The sequence below is a fragment of the Phoenix dactylifera genome, chromosome 17 (assembly GCF_051530095.1).
Source record: "Phoenix dactylifera cultivar Ajwa chromosome 17, Ajwa_hap1_PhDact_Kaust_v1.1, whole genome shotgun sequence".
NCBI classification, from domain to species: Eukaryota; Viridiplantae; Streptophyta; class Magnoliopsida; order Arecales; family Arecaceae; genus Phoenix; species Phoenix dactylifera.
Genome location: NC_143206.1, coordinates 12,994,050 through 13,008,085, shown reverse-complemented (window position 1 = coordinate 13,008,085; position 14,036 = coordinate 12,994,050). Strand labels below are relative to the sequence as shown.

At 36.2% G+C, this 14,036-nt stretch overlaps 1 protein-coding gene across 2 annotated transcripts; it reads right to left on the bottom strand.

Moving 5' to 3' along the window:
- Positions 1-2,343: 2,343 nt before the first annotated feature.
- Positions 2,344-13,176, bottom strand: BCE2 (2-oxoacid dehydrogenases acyltransferase family protein). Of its 2 annotated transcripts, XR_015974524.2 has the most exons (9): positions 12,773-13,176; positions 12,502-12,651; positions 10,053-10,178; positions 8,940-9,343; positions 6,971-7,218; positions 5,857-5,945; positions 4,111-4,144; positions 3,680-3,907; positions 2,344-2,697 (listed from the first exon to the last, which is right to left on the bottom strand). XR_015974524.2 is itself a non-coding variant. In XM_008791625.6 (8 exons), exons 1-8 carry the CDS (start codon positions 12,962-12,964, stop codon positions 2,584-2,586), a joined length of 1,551 nt encoding a protein of 516 aa, XP_008789847.2. In that variant the 5' UTR covers positions 12,965-13,171; the 3' UTR covers positions 2,344-2,583. The 2 variants fall into 2 exon arrangements, 1 of the variants encoding a protein (XP_008789847.2); XM_008791625.6 differs by lacking the exon at positions 4,111-4,144 and having other exon boundaries at positions 12,773-13,171.
- Positions 13,177-14,036: the final 860 nt, after the last annotated feature.

Here is a 14,036-nt window from a genome sequence, read left to right as displayed (position 1 = left end):
AAACGGATCCGGGTTGTATCAGTGGGCCGGGTCGACCTGTTCTTGGGTCAAAAACCACGCTCAACTCAACCATGCCCCATTTGTAACCGGATTGAAAAATATAAGTTTATATTTATTTATGTAAATATTTTACAAACTTATACCTACATATCAATCCATTTAAGTTTTAGGCTTTTAGATGTCAATTTGTACATATAATGAAAAGAAATCAAAATAGGATATGCAAAGAACATAAACAACAAATCAAATTTAACTTCAAAGAGTAATCGTAATTGCAGGCTTACGGGAGGACTGGCCTCCTTTTGAGTCACTCACGTCTTTTGGGAGACGAACAATGCTGCTGACTGGACAGCCTTCTATGCTACACACCATTCAGGTACTTTTTTTTGGGAGAGTATTGAGTCTGCTCCTTTCCTCCTCTTTTCTAATTCTTGTATTTTTCTAGCTTTTCTTCTCATATTTCCTCACCGTCCAATCACTGGTGCCAGCTGTCCACCACCTCCGACCCCGACCATGCCCTCTAGCAAAATCCCCAGCAATCTCGGCCTTCCTTTCCTCTTCTAAGAGAGGCAAAGCATGATTTCTCTCTCTCTCTCTTATTTCTCTCTTCTTTCTCTCTTATCCCTCTCTTCCTCTCTAAGAAGATCCATGGATCCCATTTCAGTATCCCATCTCCCTATCCTACGAACCCAAGTTGACCCCTGCAAAATGGTTCAGGCCGATCACCCCAATCTTTGTCGAGTATCATTGAAATTTACTATTGATGAACCCTGTCGATTGATCTTGGCCTTGATCGAATCCATGCTTCATGATTAATTGATCGAATCACTTAGACCTGACCCACCCGAAGCCGTTGAATGCCCTTGCTCGGCTACCTGTTTCCTTTTCTGTTACTTTAATACTATTAGAATCATTGAATATAAATTAATTTTACTTTTAATGTTTTAAATAGGTTTAGTTGATTTACCTAGTAATTTGGAAAGTTCAAAGAGGAAGAGATTAGTTGACCTTACGCTTCTTATTGATTTACAAACTATCACATATTTTTCGTGCATATGGTCTGTCATTGATGAAATCATATTTTCTTAAAACAAGGATCACTATATATATTATGAAAATTATGTTTTGTTATAAAAAAAAGTTTCGATGCATATTTTTAATGAAAATAGCTTATTTATAAAAATATGAATCTTATCATATTATTTAGTATTTTTTCATCTACTTATGTGCGTGTTTTTAAAAAAAAAAGATATAAATATTTTAAAGGCTCTGAGATAGCTACGTATGATCTATTAGAATTAGAGAAGATTGATACTTGGAGTTAGAATCCATACGAAATGTGATCCTGTCAGTGGGTATAAAGTTGGCATATGAAATATGATACTTTATTGATTACGAAATATGACCCTGTCATAGCAAAAATAATGATTATAAATTTATTTGCAATATAAACTTGGAATCATGTTTATGAAATATGGAAGATTTGTTTATGCATAATTTGCCATATGACTTACTTTATCATACTATACTATAAAATTCTTTTTTTTTTGTAACATTTATTATTTTTTTAAATGATGCATTGTTCATAGAAAAACTTATACTTGATCCTATAAGAAAGTGTAAGTTTTACTTACTTGAGTTGAGTTGTGTAGCTCATATTATTATCTTTTTTTTTTGTTTCTAGACGAAGAGAGTCGCTAGAAATAAAGAATAGTCTAGGCTTGAAGTTTGCACAACAAGCTTGACTATTTTGTAGTAGAATTTTAGTTCTTTAATTAAGTATAAATTTGTAATTATAAATTTTGTGGTTAGAAGATTTGATATTTAAATTTAAATTTTTGATGCTCTGAACAAGCACTCATTTATTTATTTAGTAGATTAAGGATTTGAATCCTTTTGTTATACACTCGTTCGAAGTGGATTTATATACAAATTATAATTGTTAGCTTTTTATTATCACAGACGGTATCTCTCAATAGCATAACCGTATTATGTTCCAGCTTTGAGGCTCGGCATTATTCATATTATAAAAGATTGTCATATAACACTAAGTAACATATTAGAATGACCTTTAGTTTTCACCTACATTAGTGAATAATACAACGGAGGTGACTGAAATCGTTATAACAGCTGTTATAGTGGTTATAACACCATCACTTATAACTTTGCCCTCACTCACTTTTCCCATCCCCATATACAAATAATGTCATGTTTGCTGCATCCATCATATGTGACCAAAATTCACTATTTTCCAGCACACACTGTTTTGTTATCAGATAACTTCTAACAAAGATATAGATCATCTTAGCCAGTGGGATGGTAAATTCCTTCAGAAACTAAGGATGGAGCCACACAAATTATTACATAAATTACTGAAGACCACGTTAAATATCACTGTCATAAAGGGTTTACCTATACATCCAAATCGAGCTTATAGGTTACATCAATTGAAGATATTTATGATTGTGTCCCCATAAAACCTTCATTAGTTTTTTTTTTTTAATTTTATTTTGTGTGTGTGTAGAGAACATAATTTAAATGTATCATTGCAGATGGGGCTCCACATTCTGTTATTTCTCCAAATCATCTCATGTGCAGCAAGAGTAGCTCTGGCTTTTCCACAAGAAGTTTCCACTCATTGCAAAATCTTGCAACAGTAGCTCCATCTACAACCCTATGATCGGCTCCAATTGTAACCTGTAAAGCACACAAATCATTACACATATGAAACTTTAGCATCCAAAATGTAGGTTGCTTTCATTGTAGTATCTTCAAAACAAGCGAACCTATAAGTTTATCAAAAGAAACAGAAGCAAAATATACTGAAACACAAATTTCTACCTGATCTCATAGATGTTTTAGTTAGTTAATAGCCTAAAACTGACAATATTTTCACAAGATGTTTTTTTCCCTGGGTTGGAGAGCTAGAAAGGATCAAAAACTTTAGATGGAAGATGGAGATGACATGATCCTATACAACGTGAGTAGTCAAAATATCATGCTTACAAGTAGTGATATCCATGTCAAACACAAACTTAACAAATAACTGCATTGGATTATACTAATTACTGTTATCCTATAATAACTTACTTTTGGGGGAATCTGAACCTTTTGCTAGAATGATTACCTATTACAGATGCCCTTATTTGATGGATAAGGATAAAAGTTATCGTTGAACATTATTATTAAATGTGTCCCTAACCTTGCTGCTTGTATACAAGTCAAATACGGAACGGTTGTCTCTGTAATCTGTCTATAAGCTAATAACAAATGTTCTTACATGTGAGTTTGAAGATGTTGAGGTCTCATCTTGAGTACTGCTATTATATTATGTTATCTTGCTTCTTGAGTACATATCAAATATGAATCGCATGTCTCTTACATCTCCCTTGGATAATCTGTATGAGCACACTTGCAGCATGCACAAACACATGCACGCACATAGTTCATACGCATGCACACACACAAACACAGAGCTCATGCATGAGTGCGCACAGCTTATGCACCTGCGCATGCAGATGTACCATAAAAACAAGCAGAGGCACATGCACACGCACAGATATCATAAAGTCCACACACATGCATGGATCATGCACCTGCACATGAAGATGTACCATACACAAGCAGACGAACATACATAAATGCATATCATAAAGTCATAATACTCCAAACAACTTACATTAGCAACAGAAGCAGGATAAACAATTTCATCATCATCAAAGCGGGGTAGTTTTTGAATCCGTCCAATTGCAATTATGGCAACTTCAGGTAAGTTGAGCAGTGGAGAACCAAATTTGCCACCAATTGCTCCAATGTTGCTTATAGTTATTGTTCCCCCAGTAATATCTTCAGAACTCAGCTTGTTATTTGATGCCATCTGCTGTAAGCGTGATAGTTCCTTCGTAATCTGATTACACAATTTGCATACTTGAGCATTGAGTTTTGCATGCTAGCTGACAAGATAAAAAGATTAAAGGTGTGTCTAATTTACAGCCATTATATAAAGGAAAATCAAGAATATGTGCTGTCATGAAGAATATAAATACAATTTTAGTTTCCTGAAGTGTTTTCCAGCTGAATGTACTTGCTTACAAGCAGTACTACTCTTACCTTGACGGGCCACCAAAAGTGACATGAAATATACCTGTATCACTTCAAGATGGTTAACTCAGAAAGGAAGCATTCTGCTTTCTACAATAAACACAAAGCTGAACAGCAGTCAAGATTACCTTGAATGCAACTTGCAACTTACACTGTGCAACAGTGTTCTGCTTTATGCAAGGATTTATGCAAACTTGCAAGACATTGGAAGAAAATAGCTATTTTCACTTCAATTCCATGATGCCACACTTTTGTGCATCCCTTACTTCAGTTTTGCAGATAAAATTTCTTATGCATAGCATGAGTTCACAAAATTCTCCAATGTTAGCGAAAAGTATTATTGCACTGACCCTTGGTGGGAAATGTTCTTCATTTTAGATAATGAAACCATTACTTCTCAATGTTTATCAGATCAGAAACTAGCACCACTGGTTTTGGGGGCCCATCTTTCATTTATGCTCTTTCAAACCCCACCCTCTCAGCTTGAGTTTTTGAGTGTTTTCACATTTATTACCCTGACAATGTCCAATGTTGTTAATCAAATGCCACCATCAACCACCTTGTCATTCATTTTTTTCTTTCATTTTTTTTCATGGAAGATTTTCAGCAAAACAATTGCTAGATATCCAGCACTAACAAAGTATATAGAGATTGATTGTAATTTTGCTGGTCATCTTCGACATGTCAGGACATTCTCATTACCTTATTGCTCATCTAATCTACAGTTCTTTTAACATTTTTACGAAGCCTCCAGCTATTCCTCTTCCTACCTCAATCAAAGACTTAGCTGTGCGTGATCCATAAGAAAATAAGTAAATTAAACATACACACTAGTCATTCTATGCTTTGTGGTAACATATTTATTGTGGTGGTGTATCATTGTCATATCACTCATGCACAGATATATGCAGTTGCACTCCATGCTATTGTCGACAGTATGTGTAACCACACCTTTGTAACTCTTCGAGTATCACTTGATCAACTAATACAAGATCCACTTGTAAATTGTTTATACATCATCTGAGAGACCATTTATGAAACAGCCAGGGATGTAGAGGACTATGCTTTGATTTAAAATGAATTGAGGAATAATATGCTAGCTTAAGGTTTTCTAGAGAGGAGATAAACCTGATGCTCTTGCTTAACAAAGACCAATACTTTTATTTCTCATTTGCCTCCATGTTCATGTATTCACTTTTTACAATTTACAACAGGAAACTAGAAACTAGAATAGAGATATTCCAGGTACAACTAAGAACATATGGACAGCAGCATTTGGGGTAAAAATGAATTAAATTTGAAAAGCCTTCGGCAGTAATTTATGAACAATACACAACTAGTCATGAGTTATATGTGAAATTTGGTATTTTTATTAAAAGGTATTCTTATGTTGAAATAGTTTGAAAAGTCTCAGGAAATGATAAGTTACAAAACTATCTATTTCTTTGACATCAATAATCAGTCATGTGAAAATAATCATTACAATAATTAGCTGAACTAATGCAGTAGTATACGAAAGAGATCAAAGGCTGAATCGCAATTGCCATGGTGAAGCGGCTTCTGACGATCTTTCTATTCAATAACAAGCTTATCTCCAGCTAGTATAAAGTCGAACAACACATGTAGCATAGAAACACCATTCTGTTTATTGCATTAAATATGTCAGAAGACTCTAAAAGATAGGACAAAATAAAATAAGTTTTCAGAAGGGAAAATTGTTTATAGCAAGGAAAATTAGAAGAAGCTGCAGCTAACCTCCAATATAGAAAGTGATTGAACCTTCTTTATGTTTGGTACGACTAAACCATAGGCAGTAGCCATAGCAACACCAATATTGTGGCAGCCTACACAAATAACAAGTTGAAGCAATAGGCTTGATTTGAAATAACAAAGAGCTATAACACAATGACAAAAGTAATAAATGACGTGATGCCAAAGTCTTCGTAACGGACAACCTGCCACAAATCTGCATCAAGAAGAGATCTAGAAGCCCTCAAAAAAAGCATATGAAGCATGTTTTTGTTCATTTCTGGCTCAGCTTCGGTAGTTGAGTGCAGTCTATGAGGCTACATATATACCTTTTTAAAGAGATTATTGTGAATAAAGAAACCATGTCTCCCTATTGGGTCTGGAAATAACAAACAAAAGCAAAAATCTTGTGGAAGCATATATTGTCAAAGCGAACAGAAACTAATCCCATATGTAAGGGGGAAAAAGGAACCCGATATGACTACATTACAGGATATAAGCTCAAATCTGAAAATGATGTCACTTAAGAGAATACATTTATAGCACCACTCATGAATGAAAGTTGTTGTATATAGTCAAGTGACAATTCATTGTAAAATGCAGTTGACTAGCAATATTTTTAGCATACAGATATATGTAATTACTATCTAATATGTGTCTGTCCTTTTTTTTTTTTTAACTTTTGAGAATGTGGGATCTTATAAGTGTTGTATTACAGATAACATAGGTGTAACTGAATTGTATGTCATTACTTGTCAGAAAGATAATACAAAGAACTTAGACCTAGTTTGCTTAATATCTTAATGTACAGTTATGCTTTCAGCTATTCATTTTTCAAGGATATTTCTATGAAGATAATGTTTGTAGCATATTAGCTCAATGATATTTCTACGTATTTGATAGGAAAAGAATATACTGCATGAATAGGCTGCAACATATATACCTGCTTTATATCTATGTTGAAATGTACTATACACACCAATGGCAGCACACATAATTCCATGCACCAGCATGGTATCTCTTATTTGTCCAAGAAAGATATGCATAAGTATGGACACAGACTGGCATAAAATCAAATATATAACAGAGTGTTAACTGCAACAGGAGAATGGCTGCATACCTTTCAGGATGACCTCGGTAGTTGCCTCATTGAAGGAGCTATTTAACAGGGGATATTTACTCAACGCCATTGAAAGAGACTTTATGAAAAATGGAAGAAAGGTGTGTTTCACATTTGGAGCCGTGTTTTCATTCTGAAAGGCTGCTTTAAGTTCTATAAGAGCATCACAATTTATTTCTTCTAGATAATGAAAATGTGGGACTTTGGCAGACATGGTCATAGATTTAACCATAGACCTCTGAAATCCCCTGAAATATAAAAATGCTATCCTCATGGATTTTGATGGATGAGGATTCCAATATTTATAGAGTTAAAATATTGATTAGATATAAAACACAACTTAAAGATAATTCAAGAGTGCTGAAATAGCTTGTCCTCTTGAGAAGAAAGATATGCAAACATAACAGCACACTGAAAAGGAACATGACAAACTCTATAAATATAATCTCTTGACACAATCTTTAGTAATCCAAGTTTATGGTTTAGTTGCCAGGATCGAGAGTGGCTGCAGGTGCAACAATACAAGAGATCACCTAATAGGAATTATTGACTCAAAAGGATTCATGAAGTTGATATAAATAACTAGGTTTTTGCACAATGCTTGATTGTGCCATAGATAATATGCCCAGAATGTAATGGCCTAATGGGAGTTTGTTTAACCAGCTGTGAAATGACCAATAAAACTTTCTATTTTATTCTCATGAAATAGGGGGAAAAAAGGCATTTTAATCATTTGATTGGTGGTAAAGTAAACAAATTCCAAAAAAAGCAAATAGGGCAATTAAGGTTCACCGTACCGGTACCGAACCCCGTACCGGTGCCGCACTAGCATAGACGTACCGTACGGTATATGGTATGCTAGGCATACCGTACTGTACGGTATATGGTACGTCTATGCTAGACATATCGACACTGGCGTACCGATACCGGTACCCATCGGTACTGGTACGGTACGTCCGATACCGACCAGTACAGCATACTTGGCCAATCCTTAAATCACCAATGAAAATGAATATACACCATTTATTGGAGTAAAGCTATAGGGGATGTATTGGTTGTTCACAGGCATATCAAGACATCCTGAATCCACCATCTATTATAATCCTAACCATATCAAGTATGCCATTAGCTACAACTTTGTGAACAACCCTTCTCACTATTTTTGATTATATGAATCCATCTTAAATATTGGAGAATCTGTTGTTCGACAACCCATTTCTTTCATGTTGCAACCTCACTGTAAAGCATGATCCTTAGACTCCAGCAGGAATTCCTCTCTTGAGCAGACGCCTTGCCGTCATTCCCATAGCCTTGATGGAGCTCTCTCAGACCTTCAACATCAGATTCTCTATCTGGATTTAATTTACAAGGTGCAACATATGCAAGAATTGAGAGAGCTACACCAGAACCCTATGCCAGGATCTGTGCCAAAATCCTATGAGGGCAAAAAAAGAATGGTACACCATCTAAGTTAAGAATCCACATAGTTAACCATGATTAAGATGACCAAAATGCCGAATGCTTAGGAGGTTCTTTTTTATCCATTAAATTATTAGGGAACAAGAGGTTTTTAATGAAAAGAACTGTAGTTTGCATGTGAGGACAGAAATTAAGCATTCACCCTGTTGATTATGATTTACACATCTTAAAACACATAAACCAAGTTGTAGTGGGTTACAAATATTTTTCAAGCTATATATCACATGTCATCACGTTGTTTAAAACCACTAAGTTTATAACCATGCTAAGTAATAAATGTTTAAAATGTGTGGATTTTGTGTTTTTGTTTTTGTATATTATGATTAACAAAGTAATGTTCAATTTAGATGCCAATATGTATTTTTCATCTATTGCATATGCATTCATAAAAAATTGGTAGAATAGTGGCTCATCAGACAGAGTCAAGATCACATACATCTCCATGTTAAGATTACTTTGAGCATTACCTCACAAAATCAGCTATAGTTACCTGAGAGGAATTGTCGTATCTTCATAGCATTTTTCATCTAGCATGTGCATGTGAAATGCCTTCCCTTCTTTCAACAGCCCAGGTTCAACCATATTGACTTGTGAAAGGGAAGGTCGTTCTTCCTGAATACCCTTGCTAGCAGCATAGTTCAAGACATCTTCTTTCAAAACCCTTCCATCTATTCCTGTTCCTTGAATATCATTTATGTTTAGACCATGCTGCTTTGCAAGATGCCTAACAAAAGGTGTAGACAGAACTCCCTTAAAATCCTCCTCTTTTCTCGATGATCTTTGAGAATCTGATTCACATAGGTCAGAATTTAGTGATGTTGCATCCTCATGACACTCAGATGTAAGAGGACTCTGAGCATCTTCCGCAATTATCTTCAACAAAGTTTCACCAACCTGCAAATTGAATTCCATAACTCACATAGATGACAGGGTTTTTTTGTACTTGAAGCAATCATATATCATTAGAAATAAGGGGAAAGGAAAATTGTATTTGTTTCAGATTCTGTAACAGGACAAAGTAGCAATGCATAAACATGCCAGCATTTGTCTACATATAACCAGTTATAAATGCATTTTACCAGGAAACATCCTCTAAGACAATTTTCAAGTCAATGCTGTATGAATGAACTTAGATGAAAACAAATACTAGTACAGCATGAAAACCTCCCCTTTTTGATGAAAGAGTTGTACTGAATGACAAACTGCAAATTTGAGAAGACTTGCTCTCTTATGAGCATAATCTTACATGCATAATCTTATGTAAGTCATTGATTGTGTCTTGGTTATGAATTTGTTCCAAGGGTTCACTGTGACAGCATATAAATTTTAGTAACTTGACATTGTAGAAGCTTGAGAAAAGTTTGTGTTAAAATCTTAAGCTATTTTACTAAGCCTAAAAGAACCAGCCCACTGATCTTCAAATCAATGACATCTCATCATTCAAGAGGTCAGTAGTCATATTCCAAATGGATAGAAGTCTCGACTTTAACTAAAGGAGTCAACTATGAGGCCTAATAAATGAAAAGGATTTAAATTGTTCAAAATAAGGAATCCAATGTAGGAGCAAAAGCTCCCTCGAACACGAGATCTGATGCCACTCTACCTTGACTATATCACCAGGAACAAAAAGAATCTGAAGGATTTTTCCTTTATAGCGGCTTGTGATTTCAATGGTTGCTTTGTCGCTCTGTACTTCACAAAGCGGTTGAAATTCTTCTACCTCCTCACCCTGACAAGAAAAATATTAATCAATTGTCAGCTATAATAACAACATCTAGATGGTTAGATATATAGTTAATTAGATGACAGCATTGAAACTGAAAATATGCCATCCACCTCCTAGTCAAGGTATGGCCAAAGCAAATTACAGCAATTGAAGAATCTGGATGCATGCAGTTCACCTAAGACAAATTAGAACCAAAATTTATTAAGAAATAAAAGATATATCTACACATTAAGGCTTTGTTTGGTTTGGAATAAGAAAAAGGGGGTAGCAAAAGTTATGCCTCAAGTTATTCAAATTTTTGTTTGGCTACAATTTTTAGAACAACTTTTTATAAGTTTTTTGGTCCATAAAAAAGTAAAAATTAAGTATAAATATACTTATAGACTAAAGAATAACTTATGACAGCTCTCCCATGGTATAAATAAGACTACCATAAACAAGTTTGACCAGCATAATTATTCCGGGGTTATGCTTGTTTCCCAAAAGCTGTTTGGCAAGTATAAGGCTTATTCCAAGCCTTATATCTGCTTCATGCCAAGCCAAGCATTGTCTAATAGCGAAACAGCAACCGTATGTTCAGTATTTGAATATGTTAGTTCGAGTCCATGCCATGTCACATCTCAAGTATAGGCTCTCCACAGATGCCTTTGAGCCTCTTGGTCTTCATTCTACAAAGTGATGCAAACACAGTAGAAGAAAGCCTAGAGGTTTGTGCCTTGTGACTTGTCTTTTTACAGGAGGCAGATCCACCAGCTGGCTACGTAGTTTCACTAACAATGAAAGAGGAGGGATTGTCCTACTTATTTTTGCAAGATGTACGTGAATTATCCAATGTCAACCTTAATTATGATATATCACTGCATCCTTCAAAATTTGCCTAGAAAATATGATATCAAAATGCTAGATGCTTACAGAATTTGCTAAATTGAACAAATCCATACATGACTCTGATATCCTTTAGCTGGCTTTTTTACATGATTTTTCCTTATTTTATACATATTTGTTTTGTATTGAAGAGATCCTGTGAAACTTATACCTTATGGCTCAAGGGCTAAAAATCACCTCCTTAAGACCCTAGCCACTTCTTTAACATTACACATGCTACTTCAAAAACATTTACATCATTATGTGTGTAAATATCAGATATTAGTACATTACAAAATAAAGACCTTTATCTAAAGTCAAAATGAAATGTCCATTTCCAACATAGCAGTTTGTTGGAATTTTGGCTGAAATGTGGTGAAAGTTGACAACCATGAAAATTCTCAATGTTTTACCCTTAAATTTTGTAATGCACTTCTTTTTGAAAGAATTCATTAAAATTATGAGATTATATCAAAGAGATTTGTGCTGTCACATGTTTTTGTATAAATGTAAATATTCACAACAAGTATTGACACCAGAAAATTGTATGAGAGCAAAATTACCTAACACATGATGCTTATCCAAAGAGGCTTGCATGCTCTTCTCATCTATCATAGTTCTTCTTTACAAGACCCAATTCCATGTCCCTTCTGATCTTTTATAATATCTCATGGTTGAAGAGTACTAACATCTTCTTGATTCAGAAAAAGCTTTTCTAAATACATTTCCATTCAAACAAATACAGATGAACACTTCAATAGACATGACTGGGAAAAACGATTGCTTGTCCAACGCTTTATAACATAGTGCTCATGTAGAAGCACAAAGAGAATTATTGGGCCAAAATTAGTTCAAGGCGTCCTGTACAGTGAGTGAGTGACTCAAGGAGCGCCCAAATTGGTCAAACTGTTGTTAGGGAATGCATAGAAAGCACAGAATTCCTGCAGGTCAACACTCCAAGTTGGGTAATCATTTGGACTTACCAACAGTTCCAAACTTTTATATTTAAAATCTGAATTTTGAATTGATTATATGTTAGTCCTCAAGACTGACCACTTAGATGGGTAGGCATTTCAAGCTGACTTCAAGTTAAGGTGCTCTAAGTGGGAAATTATGTGTGGAATGGGGAATACATATTGGAGTGCCATGCACCGAACAAACTGTTGCTTTCTTACTAGGTGTCTGATCAACGCAGCAACTGCTTACCCAAATCACGAATCAGAACTCCTACTGAATTACCATATCTCCGTCCTAAATGACTCCCCATATTGTTTTCTTTCCAAGATTTTAACTTTATAAAAGTTTCATAAACACCATAACAATAGAAATCCAATTCACGCAAGAGTCCACTGCTACCTTCTACTATGCATCCCTCTAAGATTAAATGGGCCTCTATAGTTATAGCAAGTGGAAGCAAATTTGAACGAATTGAAGCAAACGCAAGAAAAAACACCGATCTCACCTCTTTGACGAACCATTTGAGTAGTTCGCACTCGGCAATACCTTCCCCGGTCTGCGCCAGAGGCACCTCCACCACTTCTCCCGTGGGGGCATCGACCCAAGCCTGAGTCGTCAAGCACCGATTCCTTGTTGCAGTATACGAGCCCTCAAACTACGCATCCAAAAAAAAAATCAAAAAAAGAAACCCAAAACAGAGATCGCCCATCAAAAAACGAAACCATCTTGGGGGAAATCAAAGGAAGAAAAAGAGGAGAGTGGAATTGCTCACTAACGAGAGAGTACAAAGAGGAGGAAGCCAACGTCCGATCGGCGCGGAGAAGCGGCGAGAGGGGGAGGAGAGAAGACAGCCCCGAGAGCGGCGGAGGGGCCGATTCCGGGGACGGCCGCGGGGATTGGATCGCGGCGAGCGGAAGAGGAGGCCGAGGGCGGGCGTAGCGGCAGAGGCGCCTGAGAGCCATTACCATTGAGAAGGAAGTGGGCGAGTTGGGGTTAAAATCTCTCTCCCACTCCCACCTTTCTGTCCGAGTTGGCGATAGAAGAAACAGAAGCCGAGAGCTGGGCCTCCAGAAGATGGGAGCTATTGAAGGATGAAGGTGAAGCTACAACTTTGATTAAACTTGTAATATGGCCTTCGGATGGAGGGTAAAGATGACCGAGCACAGAAGTACCGCCCCCGCCACCGCAACGATGCCCTAAACTAGTTTTATATATGTATATATTGCACGGCTCCACCGCATGTGGTCCCCACACAGGAAGGGCCAGCTCGGACGTGGATAAAGCATGGTGACGTCAGAACTTTGTGTCTTCGGTATCGCGTTCCATTGAACTTCTCTCTCGAGTACTTATCCTAACTTCCATTCATGCATATTGGCTTTAAATAACGCCGTTATAACCGTTACAATACAATAATTATAAGGTGGCTGCTCCCACCATGGAGGGTGGTGATGGCTTCGAAGCCGACCACTCCCAAAATGATGCCGGAAAGAGGCTCGGACCTTCGCTTTGATATCATATCCGACCTAAAAAAAAATAAAGATAGAAAAGTGTTCTCGTTGAAAAGTAACTTCTAATACTTAAGTCAAACAAACTCTTAAAAAACAATGAAGATATCGGAAGAGCGACAGCATAAAAGTGTAAAAGAGGTTCAAGAGTACTGACGTGGTGGACCTCCACGAATGGTTTATATAAGTAAGGGTCGGTGTTCGTCATAGAAGAATTGGGACATACACATCGGCTATTTTTAGTAATCGATCGTATCCCAAAGATTACGCACGGACGTTTTATCTGTGCATCTTACTCAGTTTGTATTCACGATCATGACCATCTATTCCGAAAGAATTTAAAATTTGAACAACTCTCCACACGCCTCTAAAGCCTCTGAGTCGGCCACATGGCAGATTTTAACTGGCTAGTCCGAGGCTTCGTGATAAGCTCTCATTGGTCAGTCTGTCACATCGATTTGGTCAGTTCTCAGACATACCAACCACCTTTTATTATATTAGAGATAAATAATATAAAAAAATAGAATGATCATTA